At 45.4% G+C, this 26,643-nt stretch overlaps 1 protein-coding gene across 1 annotated transcript in view; it reads right to left on the reverse strand.

The window, feature by feature from the left end:
• ITM2B (integral membrane protein 2B) overlaps nt 1-26,643 on the reverse strand; it is a 144,118-nt gene that overhangs the window by 56,114 nt on the left and 61,361 nt on the right. The window contains exon 2 of the mRNA XM_069205382.1: nt 10,812-10,940. Within this exon, the coding sequence (XP_069061483.1) occupies nt 10,812-10,940 (129 nt within the window). The remainder of the gene's footprint in view (nt 1-10,811; nt 10,941-26,643) is intronic.

Genomic DNA, 26,643 nt, shown 5'->3' on the forward strand with positions numbered 1-26,643 from the left:
ATATCTGACTTTTCTGAACAACCCAAAATTGTTTGTGGTGAGATGATTCAGGGCCTATAAGGACATGACTGAACTGAGGAGGTCAAACGCCCGGGCATACGACAATTGTTAACCACTATTATGAAATCATATAGACTGGTTTAACATCCCATGGTAGCGAGGTGGGTCCACTGGGTCATGCACTGTGAGTGTTTGAAAAGTTTCAAACCTACGTCCATCATTTAATTTTGTGGGGTTGACATGAGCAAAGCAGACATTGACACCTTCCGTTTTGTGGATATTCAGGAAGAGTGGCTACGGCATCAATGGCTTTTGCTCTGGGGAGCTGCCTGGCAGGTATTTTGAAAGTAACTAGTTGGTCCTCAAAGCCAACATTCAAAAAGTTCTACTTTATTTCATTAGTGGGAGTTGAACTGTTGGTGATAAGCCTTAAATCTGCATAATCTGAGCCTCTTGCCTGACACAGAATATAACATTTCTTAGCCTTCATGAAGGAAACTTTCACTTCTTATAAGGATACGGAGGCAAGGATTATCTGCCTAGCACCGCATGGAAGGTGGATCGTACCCATGTCTTCGGAGGACTGATTTATGAATGTTTTAAGTACAGATTTGCTTTATTTCGATCATTTGAGTTTGATGATCATGATTCAATTATTTGATGCAACATAAGATATGTGTGGGAAGAATTTTTTTAATGCTGAATCACGAACAAAGAGAAAGCACTTTTTTTTTTTTAGAACTGTTTTGTATGAAATCCCAGATGTTGATTGGTGGACTAGTATTTGTTTGAAGGACTAATGTAATACTTGTATTGTTATGGTTGTTTCTTGGTCAGTTGAGCAAATAAAAAGGAGAAAGAAATGCATATTCATCGCCTCTGGATGCTTAATTGAAATCAAACTTTCATTCATGAAAGCTGGGAAACTGTACATTCAAGTGCCATTCACATTTGCTTCCACTACAGTATACTGCATGGGCAATTGGTCAATGGGTCCACCTACTTCAGCTTTTAACTCCCTTTACTATGAATGATGAAGGCATTTTGATTTTGCAAATATAAACATTGATCTAAAAAGTAGTCAACTTCAGTATCAGAGCGGGGAGGATAACCTCAGTTTTCATTTTTTTCCTCTTGTTTTTTGCAAACACATACACACCCTTTTTAGATGATTACATGTTTTACTTATTACTTTTACACTTTTCCTATCTACATCTGCAAAAAGAGAAATACATACAAATATTGTAGGCCTACCAAGTCCAGTTTTGTTGGGTTTGCTATTGCTTGTTTTGCTTCCTCAAATATATAGGCAGTGTGCTCCCTTTTTTTTGCACTGTGTCAAATGACGGCTCCCTTGAGCTAACGGGCTAACGGGCTGACGAGCTTTGGTGAGGCACCTGTGCGCCAGAGTGGTACATAAACCTGAGAAGACTTTTGGTGGCATTTCAAGCAACCCCACAAAATATGGTGCTCTCTGCTGATGACGGGCGAAACCCAGAAACACGTGTCCAGAGATACACAGCACTTGCTGCACCTACTAAGGTGAAAGACTTTGATTACATTGCCTATCTGTCAGTTCTGAAGGTGTGGTAAGTAAATACAAATGGTATGAAAAAAGGCTGAGGTTGCGGCGATGTGGGCAATGTTCAGTCAGATGTAGGGAGGAACCTGTGGCCTACATTCTTTGCTGAACACTTGTTCTGTCTGTGTGGAGATGAGCTGAAGGTAGGTTAAAATATTTTGTATTCAGGTGTTTTTAAGCCAAGTTCTGACTTCAATGGAGGGTTCACTCTGGTTCACATCTTAAGACCTTAACCTCTGAGGGTCCTGACTTGTTCAGGGGCTTATAGCTTTCTTGCTGCTTCTGGCTGAAGGAAGCCAAGGAGGCCATCTTTAGGCTCAAGTCCATCTTTTCCCTAGCTCACTCATCCCTACATTTTTTTTAAAAATAGATTAACCAAGTCTCAGAACCTGCAAGGACTTTCCTTGTCTTCCTACAAGGCATCTTACCACAACTACCGAAACTAGCTTGTATTAGGCCCAGACTGAAAAATCATTATTTGTGCGTTAAAGCGAATCTGCTGACAGCAAAGACGACTGCAGTCAATCCTAGACTATTTCGTCATTCTGCATTGATGTAAATCAAGATCCTTTCCTTCTGTGGCGCTAAGACAGGGATGGTGGCAATCACAGATGACTTGGTTTAAATAACCAACTCAAATATAATTTTGACCCACATAAGACATGTCAGCAGCTTCTGATATAACAAAGCACAACAACTACAACTGACCATCTTTCAACAGTCGCAAACGCCTCCACCTAACCTCCAGTCAACCTCCAGTCTCAACTAGCTCTACCGTAACAGACTAATCAGAAAATACCAGCAACACTTTGCCACTTTCTCCCCTCTATTCACATGAAGACTTCCACAAGCCTTTGCTGTCTACCCAGCAATCTTCAGTTTTCATAATGAATGACATCCTACATTACTACTGGAACTAATTAAACATTACCCTTTTTATTGTATGCCAATACTTTGATACTGGTGTTACAAAGCACCAAGCGAGTTCCAAACATTGAAATCCACTACTGTGCAGTACTCACTTAAAAATTGTCTTAGGTTCTCTGTTAACAAAATGAAAATGTTAGAATTTGGAAAGAGTCGAGCACCTAGGGACTAATACTTGGGTTTCAATAGTGTTAGTCAGTGTTATTAGTAGATAAATTGAGACAGGCATAGCCGTCATGGTATGAAAACCTCCCCCTTCCAACCACCCACCGTGAAACCCACGTCTGCCCCTCAATGAAGATCTCTGCTTAAGATCGGTCTGTTTTGATCACCCAAGCCATCACACCCCCATCCTCTGTTATGTTTGAAACTTCTTTAACGTACATTTCTCACTGTCCCGCAGACCCAGGACATGACGCCTGCTGGAACAGTACAACCCTTTATTCTCATTCAAATATAGAAGAACTGGATCCCACATTCTGATGTATCTCGGAGAGTCTTCTTTTAGTTCATATGCTATTTTGTCATGGACAAGTTGATGCCAGAGTCTCTGAAACCACAGTTCCAGGGTTGGTAACAATGTACTTCCCCATAGTTCCAGTCTGGTCTGTTCAGCGGCTAGTAGCAGCTATGAGATTTCTTTCCCTTTGACCGAGTGTAAAGGGTAGGATTTTGCTAATGGAATCCCTAGAAGATGCCAGATTTCTGCCTGTGTCCCCTACTTCAATATGAGATATTGTGCTTAGCACATACCCACATAATTCCCTGAGTTTCGGGCATGCATATAGTATATGCAAGTTTGTACCCTGCATTGTCTCCAGCACGTCATGGGTTGCATCCTATCTAACTTATGCAGGCGTAGTGGGGTGTAGTACCACCAATATATAAACTTGTAGAGGGATTTCATCCTTGTGCATGGTGGGCAAAGTTGTTTGCCTGTGTGAAGATGTTGTCCCAAAGTTTGTGAGATGAAGAGACAAAGTTTCTTCCCTCCAGTGCTCTTGTTGTGTTATGCAGATTTGTATGGCACAACTTATCATCCGTTAGGGTATCCAGGTGCTCTTGTTAAGTGAAGCACAAATGAGGTGGTTTGTGTTAAGTATTGCGCATAGATTCTGGATACTAGATTTCATGCAATTGTTTTGTAAGAATTTTAAGATTTTTTCTAATCCTGTGAATGGCTCCGTCCTGTGTTACTCCCTCATTTATGTGGGGCTGTATAACCCAGTGTCTAATCTGGAGGTAACAATATTGCTCCTTCCGAGACACCATTGGTAGTCTTGATGTTATCAAATGAGCACAATTCTCCATTGTGATAGAAGTCCCAGAGCCTGAATTATCCCTGTGTCTTCCATGCTGTTACTGAGCTCTATTGAGTCAAGAAGCGAAGTCTAATTTCCCAACAAAAGGGTCCAGGGGAGTTGGGAACATAGTAAAGTTCTTTGGGTGTCACCAGGCTATCCCAGATCTCTCTTGTTACCCTGGTTATGGGTGAAATCTGCACATTTCAACCTTATTGCTTTTTCAGGACCTAGAGGCTTTCCCCAGCGGGCAAGCTGTCAGATTCTGATTGATGAACCATCATATCTTGTCTGTCTTTCCACAGTGCCATTCTAATACAGAACATATCTGGGCTGCCTTGTAGCAGTGATGTAGGTTTGGCATGCCCAGTCCTCCTTGTCTAGGGAGTGTCATACATGTGTGCTTAAGCATACATGCCCCCTACTCAAACAACAGTGTTACGTAAGTGCTGTAACTGAGAGATCTCTCAAGAAAGAGGGAGAGGAAAGCCTATATGAGGAGAGCCCTAAGGGATGAAACAGGAAATGTAAAGAACGATAATGTGAGTGTGGCTTACACCATGATGACAAAATTATTTTTGTCAAATACTGCAGTGTTATTAACAGGTTATGGGTTATCAATTGAAAAAGTGAAACTCTGACAGATATTTGCACTAACTGTTATACAAGTCTAGGCCTATTTTAAAATTCTATTATTAGTGTTGGATGTATTGTGTATTTTGTTATGTGAAAAATGCACTTTTCATGTCTTTTTGGAATGGATGCAGAGGTACGTGATCTGTTACTTTAGGGCGAAATATGACTGTGTATTAACAGGATACCTTATCATTAGAAAATATATAGCAGTGCAGGAAACGCTAGAAATAATCATGAATGGATTATTTTAATAAAGGTCTACTTGATACTACTCTCTAAAAACATTTCCAAAAATCAGGGGGAATCCAACAGACAAAAGGTTTATTTTAGTGAAACCATAGAAAATGTTAGCTAACACATCCTGTAGCAATTCACATTAGTACACGTGTCGTAAATTGACTTTGACAGACAGGAAGCCCACTCAGCACTAATAGAACCAAAGTCATTACTTCTTCTACATAATAAAATTATTCTAAATAGCCTTCCTTTAACAGCACTTGTAAGAAAGGGAAATTAAAGAAACCATAAACTGGTACCTTTACTGTGATATGTCACTAGAATCTGTGAACATGTGTTATACTGCTCGACGTACAGGTACGCTCATACACAGCGGCAAAGACATGCTTGAGGCATATCTTTGTTCTCTACTAGGTGTCCCACGGTAATGAAGTCAGGGCATTCTTAGCAGACTAGATTATGTTCTTTCCGTAGTATCTTCACAAGTATCTTTTATTAAACATTTTATTGTGCTTTAAGGTAGAGATGCAAACAACCCCGACGATTTACCGTTTCTTACCGCTCCCACCCCCATAGGCATCACATGGTAAACAGAGACACACCATGCCCAACCCCTCCCCCCGCCATGGCTCACAGTCAATAGCTATTGGCCCATTACCCGAGGCCTGATGCTCTCCCAGGGCAGTTCAGTTATCAACTGGGTTTCCCCCACAACTGATAGCCACTGCTCCCTCCTGGTCTCACTCTATGTCCTAACTAGGAGCCTCCCGCATTCCCCAAATTTTCTCAAACTTGTTTGGACAGGCCCTTTCATTGTAGAACTGCTCTTCCGCCCTCATACACCATTCCATATTACGGACCCAGACCTCACTCTCGGGACTCCGGCACCATTCGCTTTTTGAACCACATGCCGCCTAGTCACTGTTATAGCCATGTTGCAGAATAGAGGGGTATACTTGTCCAGTGATTGTTCACCCCAGATGCCTAACACAGTGAGTTTTGGTATGAGGTATGGTCTGTTATGGTATCTGTGACCCTGGACACCCTGTTTCTTACCCCCATCCAGAAGGGCCTCAGCTCTGGAAAATCCTGTATCATGTGAATCAGTATGCGTTGCAACAGGGAGCCTCTGGAGGACCTGCTAAACAAGCACCGTCCCATAGCAAAGAGTCGCAACCTCGACTACTCCTATTTTGAGTTGGAAAAGCATAAAATTTGCCTGGATTGCCACCTCACCAAGGTAGCGACCGGCTTTTCCCCTCTTGTCATCCTCAAGCCTACTTAGGTCACCCTCCTAACTCTCTCTCAGGTCCCAGAGTAGCGGGGTACTGTTGACAAACAGAGTATTGTACATTGCTGATATGGTGTATCTGTGCAGGGGGGCGCAAACCACCTAGAACTTTAGAGGGCTCTCATCCGGGATTTCCTCAATGTGACCTACACATCCCTTAATGAGGTCCACTTCTGAATATAACACAGGTACTGGCTCCCCATCAGTTCGTATTCAATCTGTAGTAGTTCAAAGTGGATCAGGCCCCTTCATTCCATAGGTCCCCAAGCTTCGAGATCACCAGGAGATCCTATTTAGTCCCCCTCTTCTACTCTCTGTAGCAGCGCCAGTATATCCGCATCCCAGGAAGAGTTTTCACTGTGAAGACTCCCTGCCATCCGATATTCTTTGTGGCCCTTCTGCAAGCACTGACCACCATAGCAGGGGGAGGTGTGTCAAATGCACTTTGCCATATAGTTGTTTAATATAGCTTCCCGGCGCCATAGCTCTACTATCCACTGCCAATGAGGATTTTCTTTGTTCTGTGAATGACCAATTGTTACCACAACCTTCTGTGTTTCTAATAGTATAGGCGAAGGTCCAGGATAGAGATAACCCCACTGAGCCTTTCTGGTCAAGGCCAACTGTGATAGCCTCCAGGTCCCGCCAACCCAGAACAGCAATCTCGTTGTGGCCACCACGTATTTAAAGAAGCTGCCTGGACCTAAAAAACAGGAATTTGGGTAAATAGATCATCTTATAAAGTGCTGCACACCCCAACAGAGATAATGTCAATTTACATTGTCTACCCACGTCTTTCCCTTTTCTCCAAGGAACCTGTTGAGATTACTGTAGAATAACTGGCAATCTCTGGTGATGTAAATGCCTGGGTACCTGAATCCCTGCTCCTCAACAGGGACCGAACAGCTCAAACTCCTCTTGGGCCTCCATTTCGCAAGGGGGTAGAGACAAGATTTGTCCCAGTTTATGCGGAGACCAGACATAAATAATCTCCAAAATCCTTTCAATGGATCTCTCCGGCTCAGCCAAGTATAATAAGACATTGTCTGCATACAGAGAGAGAGCGTCTTCCCAGTCATGTTCCCATCACAAGTCGCGCAACAGGAATCTCTGTGGATCCAACGCGTCACTGCTTCCCTGGCTACTGAAAAGAGTAGCATGGACAGCGGGCAGCCCTGCCTCGCCCCCTCTTCAATGCAAAGCTGGCCGAGATGGTATTGTTAACCCTGACACAAGCTGTAGGGCCAGTGTACAATAACCGAACCCAGACTCAAAAAGAGGGGCCAAAGCACCAGACAGGAGCTCCATACATATAGTAGGGCCATTCCAGCGCGTGCCAGCAGAGTTGCTGGCTCCTGAAAGCAGTTTTCCCAAGCTAAACATTTGAAGAAGCATTCGAGGTTGTGTCTGGTAGAACTATATGGCATAAAACTCGATTGGTCAGGGGCTATAATGGTATGTATCACTGGCAACAAGTGATTCGCCAAGACCTTCAACATAACCTTGGTTATGATACTGAGGAGAGAGATCAGCTGGGTCATGGAGCATAAGCCCGTGGGTTTGCCCGATTTATGAATCAAAACAGTGTCTACTTGGTAAAGATCTGTGGGCAATATCCTCTGGGATCATGCCTCCATGTACACTGTGTGGAGTGGTTTCACCACCAGCCGCTTCACACAATGAAAGAACTCTGCCGAAAATCTGTTAGGGCCCAGTGACTTACCCCCCTTTCAACTGCATCAGTGCTTCCACTAGTTCCCCCCTCCTGCAGGTCTCCATCATGTGATGTTGCTGCCCCCTCTTCTGGGCACACCACTGGACCATCCCAAAGGAATTCACTCTATTCTCTTGACCGGCCGCTGTTCCACCCCTGACCATAGAGAGTTGCCAGATAGCCAGCAGAGGCCTGTGCTGTCTCCGGGCCAGTTCCTATCAGGCATCCCCTGTCAATATCCCTGGCATCCACCCCTGGCCCTTTTCCTTCCGTGCCATCCATGCCAACAGCTTCCTAGTCTTATTTCTTCATACAATCTATGTTGTTTAGCCCAGAACAAGGATCTGGGATTCCTGGTGGGCCAACTCCCAAACGCCACCCACGCGGCCTCAATACAGGCTGCTTACTAGGCTCTCGATGCTCATATTCAGCTGAGAGTGGTCTGGAACCTCCCCACTGCAAGTACTGCATGTTCCTACATCTGCCTACTTGCTCCACTGGGACAAGAAAGTAGGTGAAATAGGACATCGACTGCAGTGCGCTGGCCGCAAAGGAGAAATGCCTCTCACAGGGGTGTGCTGCTCGCCAAGGGTCCTCCATCCTCAGTGACCCTGGAAAGTTCCTCAATCTAGCATCGTCTCGGGGAATCTTCCAACCCTTGATTAGTCTGTCTAGTTCCCCCTGAATCAAATTCTAATCTCTTCCCACAACCAGCAGTTCCTCGGGGATGGATGTAATTCATCTCCACATTTTGGCTACATCCTGGGCTTGAAGTCCCAGGGGGAAATACCATTACTCCCCAAGCCATATGCCCCTTGTAGTCACTGAAAAGACCTGTGGATCAACCCATGTCTCCGACATGAGGTAGGGAAGGGATTTACAGGCTAGGATGCAAGTACCCAGAAGCCCCTCGTGAATACCACATTGTCTAATAATGTGTATCTACCTTTACCCAGGAAGCCACAATTGTTACCCAACAGGTGAGTTTCATCTAACAGAACAATGTCTAATGTATTCCTCCCCAGATATTTTGTTACCGTTCCCCGTTTGAGCTTGCTGCCCATATTCATATTCCAGGATAAGAAAGTGAGGACGGACTCTCCTGCACTACACATGTGACATGACTTCAGTGCGTGTCCCCAACATTGATTCTCCAGTTGGTTCTTGCAGTTCTGTTTTGCCACCTTGTGCTACTGGGCTTTGTTGCCCATCTTTTCTTTCAATGTTCTCAGTGAGTCCCAGTGGGGGGCTCCAATCGTCAGTCACCCAAGGGATGGCACATCCTGGATTAATCTCTCACACAATTTTGTCTGCTGTCATGGGAGTCACCACGGGAGGGGACTGCTCCCCCTCACCAGTGCCCAAAACCTCATCGCTGTCCCTCGAGTCATGGGAGGGCATCGTCAAGGCAGACCACTTGTTGATGGTAGATAATGGATGTCCCTTTGGTACCTCCTAAACCACTCCTCACAAATATCAACCTGATGTGCATCTATTGCTTTCTGCCATTGTGGATGTGCAGAAGCAGGACGGCAAACCAGGAGATAAAGACCTCTCCTAGGACGTAAGAGCTCTTCTCTCTCAACTCATTAGCACAAACTTGCTCCACTAGGGAATAATCTCAAGCAGTGACTTTCTCCTGGAAGCAAGCTCCACAAGAGAGAAGACTCACCTAAGTACCCCTCAGGGGAAATCTCAAGCTGCAACACTACTGACGCATAGTTTCTTTTGCCTTACAGTCTGAGCAACGCTGGCTCATGTGGCGGTACGTCTGACAGTGCAGCCATAAAAGCTCTAACAATGAAGAAGACTATCAAGGAAAAACCCCCAGAAGACTGCTGAAAAAGGGCATTTCTTATCCTACTGACCTGTGAAATATACTGATGCCAAAAGTCACAATGTTTTGTCCATGCGCTAGCATTGAATGCTTGATATCAATCCAACCTAGCTGACCTAGATAGGCCATCTTTTTGTGTAAAGAATTTGTCACAGGAAAAAAGTAGGTAAGCCAAAAACAGTGGGAAGGCATAGTGGGTACTCTAAGAGTATGCTTGTTTTTGTTCAGGCTTTGTCTTTTCCCCAGTCTCAAAAGTGTCTCACATAATACTAACCTTCTACCTGTGACAATGAGTCATCTCCCTGACCATTAATAAAGCTAGACATTTCACTCCTGAAGGGCTGGGATTGTATTCTATTCACTAATCCTGACAGCATCCAGAACTCTGACAGTTGACTAACTTTTGATAAGCAGGAGAATTAACTGAAATGTCAACAACAGACAATTTTCCTTAGCAACGTACATTTTTAAAAGCCTGGCAGAGGAGACTAAGACCCGCTGCCAGAGAACAGATTTTCAACATCATGACATCTTGTTATAAACAAAATTAAATTGTTGCTGCTCTTTCATTTGAAATGCTGATTATTGTCGTTTCTACTGCCTCAGCCAGAAGGAGGTTGGTTGGTAAAAAATGAGAGCACTTAGGACAACAGAATAAGGTATAGCGTCAATCCGGGAACGAAGGCTGAATTTAACGTACTATGATTTAATAGTTTTTAACTGAAATGAGAAACAACTTTGTAAATGTTAATAAGTAAATTTTCATAAATTTAGTTAAAAAATGTGTTGTCTTGGTCCTTGTAATTACTTTATTTAATGGGACTGGTTTCTGTGACTAACTAAAAATAATGAACAAATAAAACAAATAGTAGAATATAGCATTTCAAAAGAGGCCCTAAAACGTCTATGATGTCATAATACATCGTAATTAATTATGGCCTTCATTAACAAGCTCCACAAAATCTGGAACTCATGCTGAAAATGGGTTTTAAGATGTCTGATAAAAAAGATTGACTTGCTTTCTGTGGGCAATGAATAACTGAAGAAGAGAAAGATTCCCTGTGGACATACTCTGGTGATGTGCACAATGGCAAAGGAAATGTATCGAATTACACAAGAAATAGTAAATAAAAAAATTCTAAGGCTTTGCTTTGCGAGGGAAGCCACGTCAAATAATATTGATGACATTTGCTGAGCCCATTTTATAGATACATTTGTGTTTGCAATAAAATGGTGTAAGGTCGGGCTCCCCCTTCCTTCCCAAAAATACAAATGCTGGCACCTACCTGCACTGTCAAATATTTGTACAGGTATGCACCTCCAAGTATCACACCAGCTAGCATAAAAGCCAGTCCAAAGCACATGCACCAACACCATGCTCTTCTCTGTCCGATTGGCACCACGTCATAAGGCTCCTATAGTTCAAAGAGAAAGAAGATCTCGGAAACCATTTCACACATCAAGAATCTCAACACGATGCACTGTGTGTAAACTGATAGCAAGACAGACACAGCTTGAAGTCAAACATCAACTTTGTCAATTCTATTTTAAAGGAAACCTCCTGACAGAGCATTCAGTACCAAAATAAAACTGGTGAGCAATGCTCCTGCGTTTTTGGAGTAAAACTGAACGGTTTCTTGAGGTAAAAAAACAAAACATCATCAGACGTCTACGGATATGTCCACTTCACTTACCTGTAGGTCGATAGGACACTCCATTACTATGCGCATGCACGCTAGAATACACTGCTTTCTGTATATTTTTCATGAAAATACACTAACCACATAGATGATACAGATCTTTCCTGAGACACTGCATCCCAGAATCAACACAGAGACAGGAGCTTTGACTATGGACATCACAGCTTTCATACATCCACGACACAGATTCAGACAATCTAAGCAAAAGCTTAGTATTATTTTCAGCTTGGCCATGAATTTCTGAAGCTGTAAAGTGAAGGCTCCTCTTCGACAGTAGATATCCATCGTTAACGAGCTTCAGGACACTTAAGCGGTACTAAGGTATTCAGGGCCTGAGTTATGAAAAGTTAGCGCTGCCTTTGCGTAAATTTTTTGAAAACGTACAAAATAATAATTACATTTTTGGAAGTTTGCGCCGCTTTTGTGTCAAAAAATTACACAAAGACGGTGCTAACTTTTCATAAATCAGGCCCTCAGTACCATCTATGTGCACTGATTTTATTGTTTCTACTGCATATTACTGAGATTTCCTCCCAGTCTTTCACTTGCTGTATTATTGGAATGTAGGCTATATCTTGCGAGCTGAGAGTAGCTGTCATTCTAAAAGGAGACCTACTTCTCTATGTGATCTTTGCTCTTGCCCGATTCTATTAAACCCATATTACTTGAAACTAAAAGGAAACCAATTTATTTGAGTGACATGAATAGAAAGTTGCTCCTAAATTAGGCCCAGTCTGCATGCCAGAACAGTGGTATATCAGTGGCGGTACAGCACAGAGGTTCTAAAGCAGAGGCATTCTCAATCACCCAAACCAAAGCTTCAAAGGACTCATGACCCCATCATCTTCACTGGTGTTGGTACCATCCCTTCAAACACACAATTCTATTGAAAGAATTGCAGCAGTTATTGCCTGCAAGGAGGAAAGTTTTATAACCATTTCTGCCCATCTTGTCTTATGTGAGTCTTGAATACGCTTTTTTATTGAAATTGCTTTATTGAATTTCAGTACCAACAAGTACAATACAAATTGAACAATAACGATACAGTCGTCCTCCCCGCTCTCATAAGCTATTAATATTTTACCACATATCAACATCCGTTATTTCATGGATCTGTCACAATTATATCCCTTCCATTTCCCCTTCTGTTACTATAAGGAGCAAAGCATTAACGTTTGTAGTTTCTCATTCCGTTGATTCTGAGGTTACATTCAGTGATCCCTCCTCCCTTCTTTCAAACCTGGTTAGGATCGTCTCCCACATTTGTAAATTTTCTGCAACTCTCTAGTATAGGCTACACTGACGAAGTCTTATCTCCTCTGCCACCACCCACTCTCTAACATCACACACCCAACCTCCCACACTGGGCCCTGCTTGACCCATCCAAGTGACTGCAACCCTTCGCTTCTTTAATAACAGGGTTAGTGTACAAATTTCCATTCCATCTTCTTACCTTTGTGTCTCTTAATATCATCCAACAGGCAAGTTACTGAATTTCTCTCTATGGACCCCTACTACCCCACCATTCCTAATCACTGTAGTACCTTGTTCCAGACATCATTAATTGGTGGACAGTGCCAGGCTAAGTCCAGGAAAGTAGAGTTTTGCTCCTGGCAGTAATGGCATCCTCCTGTCCTATTCAGATAGATCACTATGGAGCAGTAAAGGTGCGACGTATGATGTATGTAATCAAAATGTACTAATTTGAATCGGGCATTGCAGGATCCCAAGCGTACCAGTGCGCAGATCATTTTCCACTGTGCTTCTCCCATATACCTCCAGTTCTTGCTCCCATGCTCCTTTGCAGAGAAGGGGGTCCTAGGCTATTGACATGGTCTTGTATAAACGCGATACTAAGGGGGTCATTACGACACGCGGCGGTCAGAGCAATAGTTGAGGTGTTACCGCCAACAGGCTGGCGGTACATACCTCTACTATTATGAGATTAGCGGTTTGGCCAAAGCCAAACCGCCATATTAACACACCACCCGCCCACGGCGGTAACGACCGCCGGGCTGGAGACTACAGTCTCCAGCCCCCCAGCCGTCACTAGGCCGCCCATGGCATTATGACACCACCCACTGCCATGGTTTCCGTGGTTTCTGTACCGCCACGGAAACCATGGCGGTAGGCACTATAAGTGCCAGGGAATTTGTTCCCTGGCACTGTTAGGGGTCTGCCCCGCCCTCCCTCCCCCACATATACACACACATACACGCACATACATACACACCCATACACACACGCATACACACATTCACCCACGCATGCATAAATTTATACACACTCGCTGCAACACTTCACAACATACATCCAGGCATACATGCAATCACAGGACACAACATGCACGTACACACACACCTACTCATGCACACATGCATTACACACGCTTGCATGCATTCAAACAGTCACACACACACCCACACACACACATAACACCCCCACCCCCCTCTCCTGTCGGAGAACCCGACTTACCTGCTTGCATGGAACATGATACCGTGTGGTGTTTTGCTGGTGTGGCACCACCTTACCGATGTCTGCCGCCATGACCGTCGCCGGAATTCCGCAAGCCTTCTGGCGGAATTTCGGCTACGGTCATAATTGCATGGACGGCCAGTAACCACAGCACTGGTATGTTGGCGGCCGTCGCCGTGGCGGTAGGCGGCATTTGCCGCCAATGTCTTAATGAGGGCCTAAGTGTCTTGGGCCCCCTAGGTCCAACAGCGGCCAAAATAGTAAGAGGGAAGGTGGAGCGTCCGGGTGCATGGGCTACACCTCATGTACTATATTATATGCTGACGTACAGTAGAAACTGTCCTTGTGCTACACCAAAGGCTTTTTGGGCCACCACAAAGGATATAAATGAGGCTTGAATACGCTTGGCACACTTTGAACTGGCCATGGTCCTGGTGATTGTTGAGGAACATCAAGCTGCAAACAACAGATCTACAGAGAATGTGAGAAATACTTTCATCTAATAGGCAAAATGTTTCTGAATAATACAAGGATATTTACGGAAAATGTGTGAATTATGACCGATAATACAAAGGATTGTAGTAACTTGATAAGCAATAACATCAAAGGCCAGGTACATTGCAAATGCTACAAGAACCTAAAGATGTTTTTTTTGGACTACATTTACACACCCTTTTATCAGTACATTGATAACACCCACGTCATTGTAAACTGGACACTCCTTAACATACTCCCTAGAACAAGCCATTTCGACAATTAATACATAAATGGATAATACCAACATTCTTGTAATTCAGTTGTTCAAAGAATGAATTTATTTTGCTCACCCCTAAAGCTTACCCACATAATAGCCAAAGTTGGCTTAAAGCTATTAGGCGTGCTGGTATTGTAGCAAAACTTGCCATTATCTTAAAGGGTGAACCCTTCACCTCTAATACCATATGCAAGCCAAGACTTAAATCTGTAAGATTTCAGATTCAAAAGCTGAAAAACTTAAAACATATAATGCCAGATTAACAAAAAAATGGGTAACAGTAGAGAAAGAGTTCTAGAACTGTCTGAACTTATTTTTACACTTTTGTGATTGCACATCTGGTGTGACAATACACCTGGAAAGCCATGGCTGAAACTTGGTGCCCTATTACAGCATTCATGTGACTTTCTTAAGGCTGCCTTTTCTCCTTGTACACATTTACAGCTGAAAATAATTTGTGAACTGGGCCCATAGTCTCAACAAAAGATACGAAATTAGCAACAGAGAAGAGAACATAGTAATAACACACCAATATTATGGGTTGGCCTTCCTTACTGGCGTTGAATCCTAGTTAAATCTGGAGAGGGTGAAATTTGTGATCAACACCAAAAAACATGACTACATCTTACACACCTCAAATCTCTACTTGTTGATACACAATGGGAACTTCATGATTCATAGTCGAAGTTCTGAACCGCTATAGTACCAGATGCCTACCTCAAAGGCAAAGAATTATCTGAACACCACTGTTCAAGAAAAACACTGCACAGATCTTTCTCAGATAACATCTGGAATTTGGAATGCTCTACAAGGACCTGTCAGGAATGTTTCTTCCTTTTCCTGTCTTCAAGTATCTTCTAAAAAACATGTTTATTGGGAAACATTTTCTGTGAATAGTATAAGTCTTGTTTCTCTCTTGCAGGTGTCTACACTACTAGTATTCTTCCCTTTACTTTCAAGACTGCATATGAATTCATAATTTCTGACACATTTTCACACCTTTAGGTTCAAGACTCTGCTCATGTTCCAATGTTTCTGCTGCTGAGTTTGCATTATGAACTTCTGCTGTCAATTCTGAAGGATAGCTACATTTAGAGGTATGCATGCTACTGCATATGATCCACTGTAGGAGGCTGGCCTGGTTTGTCATGGGTACCTAAGGTACTTACACCTTATACCAGGTCCAGTTATCCCTTATTAGTGAAATGTAGGCAGTATTCTAACAGCTTAGGCTGTCTAGAGGTAGCTGCAGCAGAGCACCTTAGGCTGAATTAGGAGACATGCAAAGCTCCTGAAATACCACTATAGTTACACAGTACTTATACACAATAAAAGACAATATTCAGTGTTACTAAAAATAAAGGTACTTTACTTTAGTGACACAAGCCCAAAAACATCTTATAGACAATACTCCTTCTGGAGGTAAGTATTATACACAATATATACACTAGAGACCAAAATCAGGTACGTAAATAGTCATAGAATAGTGCAAACAGTAGAAAATACAATAGAATGCAATAGGCCTATGGGCAACACAAACCATATACTAAGAAAGTGTAATGCGAATCATGAATTCCCCCTTAGGCAAGTGTAGTGTGTACAGGGGTGCTGGGAGTGTAAGAACACACCAGAGGTAAGTAAAGTACCCCACCGAGAGCCCAGGAAAGTACTCCAAGTTTCCTCAGGACACACTACAAGTCGTGATAAGAGATATTGCAAGAACCAAGCAAGACTGCAATCAACAAATTGTGGATTCCTGGACCTGAAGATCTGTGAAGAGAGGAGACCAAGTTCAGAAGTCGCAGAACATTCCAGGAAGGACAGGAGCCCCAGCCAACCTAGAAGATGGTGCAAAAGAGGATTCTCCAGTTAGAAGAAGTCTGCAGAAGAACACCAAAGAAGATGGCTGCGGGTTCCTGCGTGGTGCAGGAGATGTCCCACGTCGAGATGTTGGATGCAGGCAGTTTGGGTCGCTGGATTCGTCCAAGAAGCCTTGGTTCAAGCAAGGTCGCGGTTTGCGTCAAAATGGTGCTGCCTGGACCAAGGAGGGACCTGGGGGCCTCAACTCAGACTGAGGAGGGAGAGGTGGCTCCCAACACTGAAGAGAGCCCACAGAAGGCCAGGCAGCACCCACGGGAGTCCAAGGACACAGGGACAAAGAAGATGCAAAGTGTGGTTGGTGCAGCACAACAAAAGAAGGTCCCAGGCCGCCGGAGAAAAACTCAGCGAGTTGTGCATCACAGGATGGCGTGCTGGGGACCTAGGCTACACTGTGCACGAAGGATTCTTGGAAGAAGTGCACAGAAGCCCAAGAAGCTGGAGATGATGGGGTGCACAGGGGTACTGTCGCAAACCGGGAAGGCACGCTCTTACCTCCACCAAAGTTGGGCAGCTGGTTCTAGGACAGTCTGGGTCGTGCTGGTCCACCGCCTTTGTTCCAGGGAGCACGCCTGTTGTCAGGAGAGGAGTCCCAGAGAACCGGTCGTCGTCGCAGAAGGTTCCTGCAAAAGCCGGGAAGTGACTCTGTCACTCCACGGGAAAGTCCTTCAGTTCTTCTGGTACACGGTGAAGACAGGGAGTCCTCGAAGCGTGCACACCTTGGAAACTGTTGCAAATACTGGCTGGAGCTGAAGTTGCACGTCACAGGAGTCGTCCTGGATACTTTGTTGCAGTAACAGCGGTTCCTGGAGAAATCTGTAGTTGATCCGACAGTCAGAAGCTGAAGCAGAGGATGCAGAGGATTCCTGGAGAAGTCTTGGAAAAGTCCTTCAGTTCTTCTGGTACACGGTGAAGACAGGGAGTCCTCGAAGCGTGCACACCCTGGAAACTGTTGCAAATACTGGCTGGAGCTGAAGTTGCAGGTCACAGGAGTCATCCTGGATACTTTGTTGCAGTAACAGCAGTTCCTGGAGAAATTTGCAGTTGATCCGATAGTCAGAAGCTGAAGCAGAGGATGCAGAGAATTCCTGGAGGAGTCTTGCAAGCTTAATCTGAGGAAGTACCCAGAGGAGAGACCCTACATAGCGCTGAGAGAGGGATTGGCTACCTACCCAGGTATGCACCTATCAGGAGGGGTCTCTGACGTCACCTGCTGGCACTGGCCACTCAGAGGTCTCCAGAGTGTCCCCACACCTTGGAAGCCAAGATGACTAACGCCAGGGACACACTGGGGGAACTCTGGGCACCACCCTTGGGGCGGTGCTGGACAGGGGAGTGGTCACTCACTTTTACTTTGTCTAGTTTCATGCCAGAGCAGGGGCTGGGGGTCCCTGAACCAGTATAGACTGGCTTATGCAAGGAGGGCACCATCTGTGCCCTTCAAAGCATTTCCAGAGGCTCTGGGAGTCTACCCCTCCCAAGCCTGTAACTCCTATTTCCAAAGGGAGAGGGTGTAACAGCCTCCTCCCAAAGGAAACACATTGTTCTGCCTTCCTGGGACTGTGCTGCTCAGACCCCAGGAGGGCATTAACCTGTCTGTGAGGTGGCTGCAGCTGGAGCTGCAGTGCAAACCTCAGAGAGCTGGTTTGGCAGTACTGGAGGTCCATGGTGGAGCCCCCAGGATGCATGGGATTGGCCCCCCAATACCATATTTGGAATGAGGGGACAATTCCATGATCGGAGTTACCATTGTGAAGCTACATGTAGGTATTGACCTATATGTAGGGCATGTGTGTAATGGTATCCCTGCACTCCAGATGTCTGGGGAATCAGCCCTGGACAGCGTGGGGGCACCTTTACCTTTCAGTAAATGCAGGTTAGACATATAGGTGACTTATAGGTTACTTAAGTGCAGTGAAAAGGGCTGTGAAATAGTGTGGGCACTATTTCAATGAGGTTGCAGTGGCAGTTCTGAAGAAAGGTTTGTCACTGCTCCTTATGGGCGGCAAAAGAAATGCTGCAGCCCATAAGGATCTCCTGGAACCCCAATGACCTTGGTTCCTAGGTACTATATATTAGGGACTTATAAGGGGGGGTCCAGTGTGACAACTGGAATTGGAATATGAAGTCACTAAACTATGGTGACTAATTTGGAAGTGGAGAGAACATAAGCACTGGAGTTCTGATTAGCAGAACTTCAGTGACACAGTTAAGCACTACTGACAACACACACATAGGCCACAAACTATGAGGACTGGAGTCCTGGCTAGCAGGATCCCAGTGAGACAGGCAAAACACACTGACAAGTAGGGTTTTAATTATGAGCACTGGGGTCCTGGCTAGCAGATCTCAGTAAGACACTAAAAGCACACTGACAAACACTCACAAGCAGGCCAAAAGTGGGGGTAACCATGGTAGAAAGAGGCTACTTTCTCACATTCACTACTTGTGTTCTCCAGCATACTGCCATGCCTAACCAAAAATGAAATAGTAATTACTCTGTATATACTCTCTAGCACATACTCTCACATTTAATCTTAAATGTACCTGTCACTGTTATATATTCCTATCCAGCTTATCCCAAACACCTGCGTTTTTAACACAGTAGCCAAGTTTCCCCTGTCCATGCATGATGTGGTACTCCAGTCTATGTTTTTTCTTTGAATTCTAGGGCTTATACTCTTGTTTTATAATGGAATAAACAAGACCACAAGACCCAAAATTGAAAGAAAAAAATATGGATTTGAGAAACTCAACCACACATTGACCTGGGCAACTTGACAGGTCTGTTTTTACTTGTAACAGTATTTATACATTTGTAATATATTTGATGTCATTCAGTTTCAATCACAAGAGCCAATATACTGAAACCAAAATGAAAGCAATATTGCCACTGTTCCAGAGGGACAGAAGAAAGTGCATATGTTTCTGCTTACTCAAAGAAATGTTGAAAGTCCATTCTGCCAATTCATGTAGCTTCAATTTTACCACAGTCCATATACAAATGCTGCATAAAATCTTGATGCAAAACCAATGCTGCAGTCTTACGTATTATAATGAAGCCATAAAAGTGAAAGCATATTTAAATGTTGTAGAGCAAATATAAAATGTCCTTGCTTTAGTAACGGAAAGTTTCAATTCTATTAAGGATACAGAGGTGAGGATTATACATTCATTCTACATTTTATTATAACAGCAGCCATAACCAAACAAAACTAGAACGCCCATGAACATCGGGATAGATTCCGTCAGAGCAAATCCACCAATATAGGTCCTCGTCAGTCTAGATTCTACCTCTTTGAAGACAGAAATCAACCTCTACTCCTGATTGCCTGAATTGATTCCTATGAAACAAAGGAATGAGCACTCCGCAAAACATGCCTGTGAAACAAATCGGCACAGGAAGAATCAGGGGAAACACATCATTGACTTTAAAACATAAGAAAAAATGAGAAACGTAAAAGGATTACTTACATTGTAAACAAAACATCCACAGAACAGGGGGTGGCATAGTTGATCTATGACCCCGGGTGGATAATCCTTGCCTCTGTGTCCTTAATAGAATTGAAACTTTCTGTTACGAGAGCTAGGAAATTTTATATTCTATGTTAGCACCAGAGGCGAGGATTACGCTAGTTCAAAGCTTATTCGCCACAACAGATGCCATGGAATGAAGAGGTTTAAAGTAAAAAAACTTAAAGACAGTCTGAAGACCAATCCACCACATTTATGATATCTTCCAACTGGGCACCCAAGGTAAAAGCCTTAGAGGCCATAGCCCCTATGGTGGAATGGGAGCCAAACTCACTAGTATTAATGTCAGGTTCTTGCATGGCCCAATTCACCCACCTGCCGATCACTGGAGAAGAGACCGCCCTGCGAGGTTTTGTAAGAGCAATGAAAAGTTGATGTTCTCAAGGAGGTTGGAAATCTTCTGTCATAGATTCATAGGATTTAAAGCACGTAACCACCATCGGAAAAGCTGGATAGGAAATTACTCTGGAGTCCGTTTTCATCCTCCACAGATAAAAGTTAACTTGTTCCAGAGTGAAGACCCTGCCTGTAATATCCAGAGCTCTGATATCGGATACTCTGCAGCAAGATCTCAAGCATAAAAGATGCTAGTTTAGCGGACAATTGCTTTTGGGAAAGGTGACTATTACTCGGTCAAGAAATAACAAGGTTTAACAGAACATTCATGTCCCAGAGAGATGAGTAGCGTGGAGCAGGGGGAAAGGAGAGTCGAACTCCACAAAGGAGTTTCTACGTAATCGGATGTTCGCCAACCGAGTGACCATTAATCAGAGAATGCCCCGCCGACAGTGCAGAACGGAAGGTGTTGATCGTCCTGTAAGCCATACCCCTCTGTGGTTAGAAAGTCGAGAAAGTTCAAGATATGGACAATGGAAGCCCCCAAGGGATCCACGTTTTACTAACAACACCAACTCATCCATCTGGACCAAGCTGAACGATTCCGCTTAGCAGTGGAACCTTCCCATGCTTTGGATAGGAGATACACAACTTGGATCAAAAGTCCCGGGACATGCGAACCTCCACAGTAATCCGCCGTTAGGGTCAGCGAGCCTTCCAGGACTAGGTGGTGGGAATTCCCAGACAGATCCCAGAGAGGATGAGGAAACAAGAGTAAACTGATTGGAGAATCCCAGGAAAGTTCCATCAGAACTGGAAACCACACCTGAGATCTCCAAAGAGGAGTGATCACCACAACCTCCGCCTGCAGGCGGTGCACTTTGGGGATAATCTCATTATCATAGCGAAGGGGGGAAAAGTGTAGCCTTTCTCCTCCTCCCAAGATTGCTGGAACATGTCCGCAGCCTGAGCTAGAGGATCCGGCTTCCAGCTGAAGGACCTGTCCCGTTGATGGTCCAAACGGGATGCGAATAGGTCCACGAAGAATGAGCCACCCGAGAAGTCAACACCAGAGGATGAGATCTCTGAGGTAACGGGATTGCCAGTCTGCCACTCATTTGCCCTGAACCCAAAAAGTGTTTTGCAGTCGCTGAAATCTGGTGCACCAGACAGTATTCCCAAAAGCTTCTGGCTAGGTCTGACAGAGTCTTGGAACGCATCCCCCCCCAGGTGAGTGATGTAACGGACTGCTGCTACATTGTCCATCTTGAGGAGGACATGGCACAGAACCTGTTCCTACATCCAACATTGGACTGCAAAGGAGACGGCCATCAGCTCCAAGCAGTTTCTGTGCAGAAAGCTCTCATTGTCAGACCATTTTCCGCTGGTGAACTCCCCACAACATGCACCTCATCAAACACTGCTGGAATCTGGCTCTGTAATGGGATCTGGATGGGATCCGAAAATAGCACAACTGTTCTACGCTTCTATGTGCGCAAGCCACCACAGAATCTCTGTTTTCCCCTCGTCCGTAAGAGGGACGATGGGGTAAGTCAGCCCCTTCAGCAGGTGGGATATTTTGAGGCGCTGAAGACTTTGATAATGCAAGGGACCAGGAAAGATGGCCTGAATGGAGGACGAGAGAAGGCCTACAACCCGGGTTATCTGTCACAGAAACATCATCAGCTTGGCCAGGACGTGAATGAGCTTGTGTCGAATCTTGGACACCTTTCCGGAGGGAAGACTGAGGGAGGATTGGACTGAATCAACCACAAATGCCAGGAAGACGAGGGATTGTGAGGGGGACATAACCGACTTCTGTGCATTTATGAGAAACCCCGAGGACTGGACAAGAGAAAAGGTCCACTGAAGTTGAAGTGTTGAGATCCCCGAATCCTGATGCCTCAAGAGAATATCTTCAAGGTAGACGATCAGACTTTCGCCCCGGCCCAGAGGAGCTCCACCACTGGACGGGGAAGATTGGTAAAGCACCACAGGGTGGAAGATAACCCAAAAGAAAGGGTCATGAACTCTTAGGTGATGTGGCACCATTCAAACTGGAGAAAGCAACATTGGGCAGGGGGGAGAATCGGGACCATAAGATAGGCGTCCTTTAGATCTAAGCGTTTCAACCAATCGTTGGAAAGGAGAAGATCGCGTCTGAGATAAATGCCCTTCATTTTGAAATGGCGATACATCACCCACTTGTTGAAGTGCTTGAGATTGATGACCGGGCGTTTTCCGCAGGCGCGTTTGTCCAGGTTGCTGAGGAAACCATGTGGGATGGGAAAAGATAAGAACGATGGCCCCTCTGGACAGCAGTTCCTGAACATCGGCGTCAACCAAAAAGGACTCCTCTTTGGAGAATCGAAGCAAAGCAGGGGCCTTTGATATCGGGTAGTCGTAGAACTTTATCCAGAACTCCTGAACTGTCTGCAAGATCCAAGCGTAGGAGTTCAAGGATCGCTAGTGAAGAAATTGCATTATCCTGCCCACGATCCATACACCGGAAAATTAGGGCACACTCACTAAATGCTGGGTGTACCCGCTAGAGGGGCCCACTCTGGAATATCTTTGCCTGGGGTGCACGCAGGTGGGGTATAAACCTCTGAATCTGGTTGGATCTTGGTATTACAAAGTCGAGGGGCTGGGCATCAGGAAGAAGACTATTGTTGCCTGTGGCCAGCCGAGTGCCCCTTGCCACAACCGGCCCTGTCAAAAACTTAAGGGGGGTAAAGATCTTTTTGACTGAGGATTGAGCTTTGTTTATTTAATTGAATGTGGCAACAAATTTGCTAAGCTCCTTAATAAAAGGGTCGCCAAACAGGCCTCCCTCTGCCACAGGGCCTGTCTCCGAGGTGGCCAAGTCTGCTAGCTTGGGGTCTATTTTAATCAAGAGAGACCTTCTCCTGTAGGAAGCTGTAAAGAAAACGGTTTAACCGATTTACAGGCAAGTAAGACTTTTCACTTTTAAAAGTTGACAGTGCAATTTTCAGAACAGTCCTGGGGGAAGAAAAGCGTTAGTGCAGTTTTGCAGTAAGTACTCGACTTACAGTTCTAGTCTACAGGGGTTACACCACCAGCAACACCGGGCAGGCCGGGTGCAGAGGTCAAAGTAGAGGATAGAATTAGAATGGGGTCCTATAGGGATTGGGGGCACTCGGAAACACATCTGCGAGCAGGTAAGTATCAGAATCTTCAGAGGGCTGACCTGAGGTGTTTAGGTGAGCTGAGTTCAGGGGTGCCATTAAATACTAGATTTAGGGGCGTTACAGGGGTCAGTGGCTACTGTCCGAGGGTGGCTACACCCTTCCTGTGTCCACTCCCTTTGGTGAAGGGGGCACATTCCTAACCCTATTGGTCCCTGTCCTCCTAACAAAGATTGAAGATTCTGCGGTGGGGGGGCACTTCAGCTCTGGACCTCTTAGGGATGATCACAGCTGAAGTTGTCACGCCTCCTTGTTTTTCCTAATTCTCCCGTCGGACTTGCCACCAAAAGTGGGGCTTTGTCCAGGGGGCAGGCATGTCCTCTAGCTGGAGTGCCCTGGGCACTGTAACAAGAGGCCTGAGCCTTTGAGGCTCATCGCCAGGTGAACAGTTCCTGGGGGGCGGAGGAAGGTGTGAAGCACCTCCACCCATTGCAGGCTTTGTTTCTAGCCTCAGAGAGCAAAACGGCTCTCCCCCATGAGGTCAGACACTTGTCTGGCAGTGGCAGGCTGGCACAGACTGGTCAGTCCGGCACTAAAAGTTTGTCTAAAATACAGAGGGCATCTCTAAAATGCCCTCTTCGTGCATTTTTCAATAAATCCAGCACTGGCATCAGTGTGGGTGTATTGTGCTGAGAAGTTTGATAAACTTCCCAGACTTCAGTGAAGCCATCATGGAACTGTGGAGTTCGTGATGACAAACTCCCAGCCCATGTCCACAGTATGGCCACACTGCACAATAACTAAGAATTGGCTTAGACACTGTAGGGGCATATTGCTCATGCAGCTATGCCCTCACCTGTGGTATAGTGCACCCTGCTGTAGGGCAGTAAGGCTTGCTAAAGGGGTGGCTTGCCAATGCCACAGGCAGTGGTTGGTGGACATAGTACCCTGAGAGGAGTGCCATGTCGACTTTGCCTTTTTCTCCCCACCAACACAGTGCACATGTGCTTAGTGAGGGGGCACCGAGGGTGGCATAATACATGCTGCAGCCCATGGGGCCTTCCCTGGTCACAGGGCCCTTGGTACCTTGGGTACCTTTTACAAGGGACTTAAATGTGTGCAAGAGATGTGTCAATTGTGGGAACAATCGTACAGTTTTGGTGCTGGGGTCTGGTTAGCAGGTTCCCAGCACACTCTCAGTCAAGTCAGCATCAATATCAGGCAAAAGGTGGGAGGGTAATCATGCCAAAAGGGGCACTTTCCTACATCTCCATTCTGTGGAGAAGGTGCAATAGGCATTGTCAAGAAATATAATAGCCACTTGCGCCCAACCCAAAAGGGTATCAGGAGAGATCAATGCACCGGAGGCCTTGACATCCTCCGCCATGTCCAGGATTTTTGTGAGAGGATCTGCTAAAGCCAGACGTTTGTCCAGACAGGAGCGTCAGGACCGATCAATCCCTTTCTTGGGGTCCCAAATGTATTTAGCCAGGAAGGTGGCCATGCGCAGGTCTATGTCCAGAGTCACGGCCACTTAAGTCTGGTAAGGATGGATGGGGGCAATTCACTCTAAGGCGGTCACAAACCTCCTTGTCAAGAGGTTTTCTCAGTCGTTCTGACATGTAGGCGGCCACCTTGTTGGACCCGAACCCAATCGGATGAGCGTGAGTGAAGGAGCTGATCCGGATCTAACATATCCCAGGTTGAGAGGCATCAAAGGCATCAAAAGCTTAATGCTAGACTGTCGTCGCCAGGGTCTATCAGGCTCCAGATTGCAGAAAGAGGCTGGGGAATCATAGGCATCCAGGGAGCAGGAAGTGGAGGAAGGCGGGCTCTGGTCAGGTAGGGGAGAGGGCGGAAGTGCTTGACTTATCGTTGCGTGGTTGGTCAAGGAAGATGCGCTGATGACAGGGAAAGGCATCGAGATCGACACCGGTGTGCTTCCGGAAGGGTAAAGGTGTCTTGGGTACCCCCGCAGGCTGGAGGGGGATAAGCCCCTTTAGGTCTGCCCTCGAGTTAAAGGGTCTAATGCACTGCCCTGTGAGAATCATCAGCTTACGTTCCAGCGGCACCATGGCTTTCGACACTTCCTTGTGGATGGAAGCAGTCATGTTGTCACAGAAATGTTCATCAATGGGGAGGTAAGAAATAGCCTCCTCCTCTGAAAAAGAATCATAGATGTCCTGCTTAGTTAAGGCTTACGTAGGGACCGGCAGAGACAGAATAGGCACCAGTCTGTGTGGAGGACTCAGCTGCTCTAGCTTCAAGGGCCCAAAGAAAACAATGGAGGAAGGCAGTGCTGTCCGAGTAACACAGGGAAGGCCTGGGTGTTGTTCCCCTAAGAGAAGAGCCAACGCGCATGAGGCCACAGGCCTCATGATGTGGACCCCAGCTGGGGCATAAAGCAAGGGAACTGGAGGTCACCAGCCCCTTATGCAGACCCTGGAGGCAAGCAGAACTGCTGAAAAAAAAGGCACTAACGGGCACAAAGCCACAAGCCTTAATATACAGACCCTGGGAGGGGCATAAACAGTAAAGCGCTGAGGCTCACTGACCCATTTACAGACCCCGGGTGGGGGAGTAGCGCACATATGTGAGACAAAAGAACCATGTCAGAGGCCCACACGGGCAAGTACGGACTCCGATATTAGGTGTCACAGTCCAGGCCAACGGGGCAATTAGAGAGGCTGGCCTTGGGGAACCCTCTGCATGCATGTCGGGATAGCAATTACCCATGTGTAGAGAGAGTTGGAGAGAGTCTCCATAGAGATGTGGGGTGCCCCCCAGAGATCTGAGGAAGCACCCCACAGCCCTGACATGCCTCAAGGAGACCGGACCAATGCGTAAAATACGTTCAGCAGAGCGAGACAACCAATCCTGTTCGGAAGGAAAGAAAGGTTAAGCAACAAAGATGCCAAATATATAAGCAGTATGACACAATAGAATGGAAAATAGGGACTGAGCCCAGTGCTTATCTCACGGCTGCGAGGAGCAGCAAAGAAAAAGGAAGGCTCTAGACTAACGAGGACCTATAAGGACTTGGGAAATTTTGATTGGTGGATTCATTCTGATTAAATCTATCCTGATGTTCATGGGAGTTGTAGTTTTGTTTGGATATGGCTGCTGTTATAATAAAGCTAAGAAAGAAAGGACAATCCTTGTCTCCAGCCCTAGACATAGAAACCCAGTACCTCTAGCACAGACTGCACGTCCCAATGCAATGGACTACGGATGTAAGAATGGCGTCCACTGGAATGACTTTTCAATTGGCTTTTGTCCCCTACTCTACAAT

This window comes from Pleurodeles waltl, chromosome 8 (assembly GCF_031143425.1).
Source record: "Pleurodeles waltl isolate 20211129_DDA chromosome 8, aPleWal1.hap1.20221129, whole genome shotgun sequence".
In the NCBI taxonomy this organism is placed as follows: domain Eukaryota; kingdom Metazoa; phylum Chordata; class Amphibia; order Caudata; family Salamandridae; genus Pleurodeles; species Pleurodeles waltl.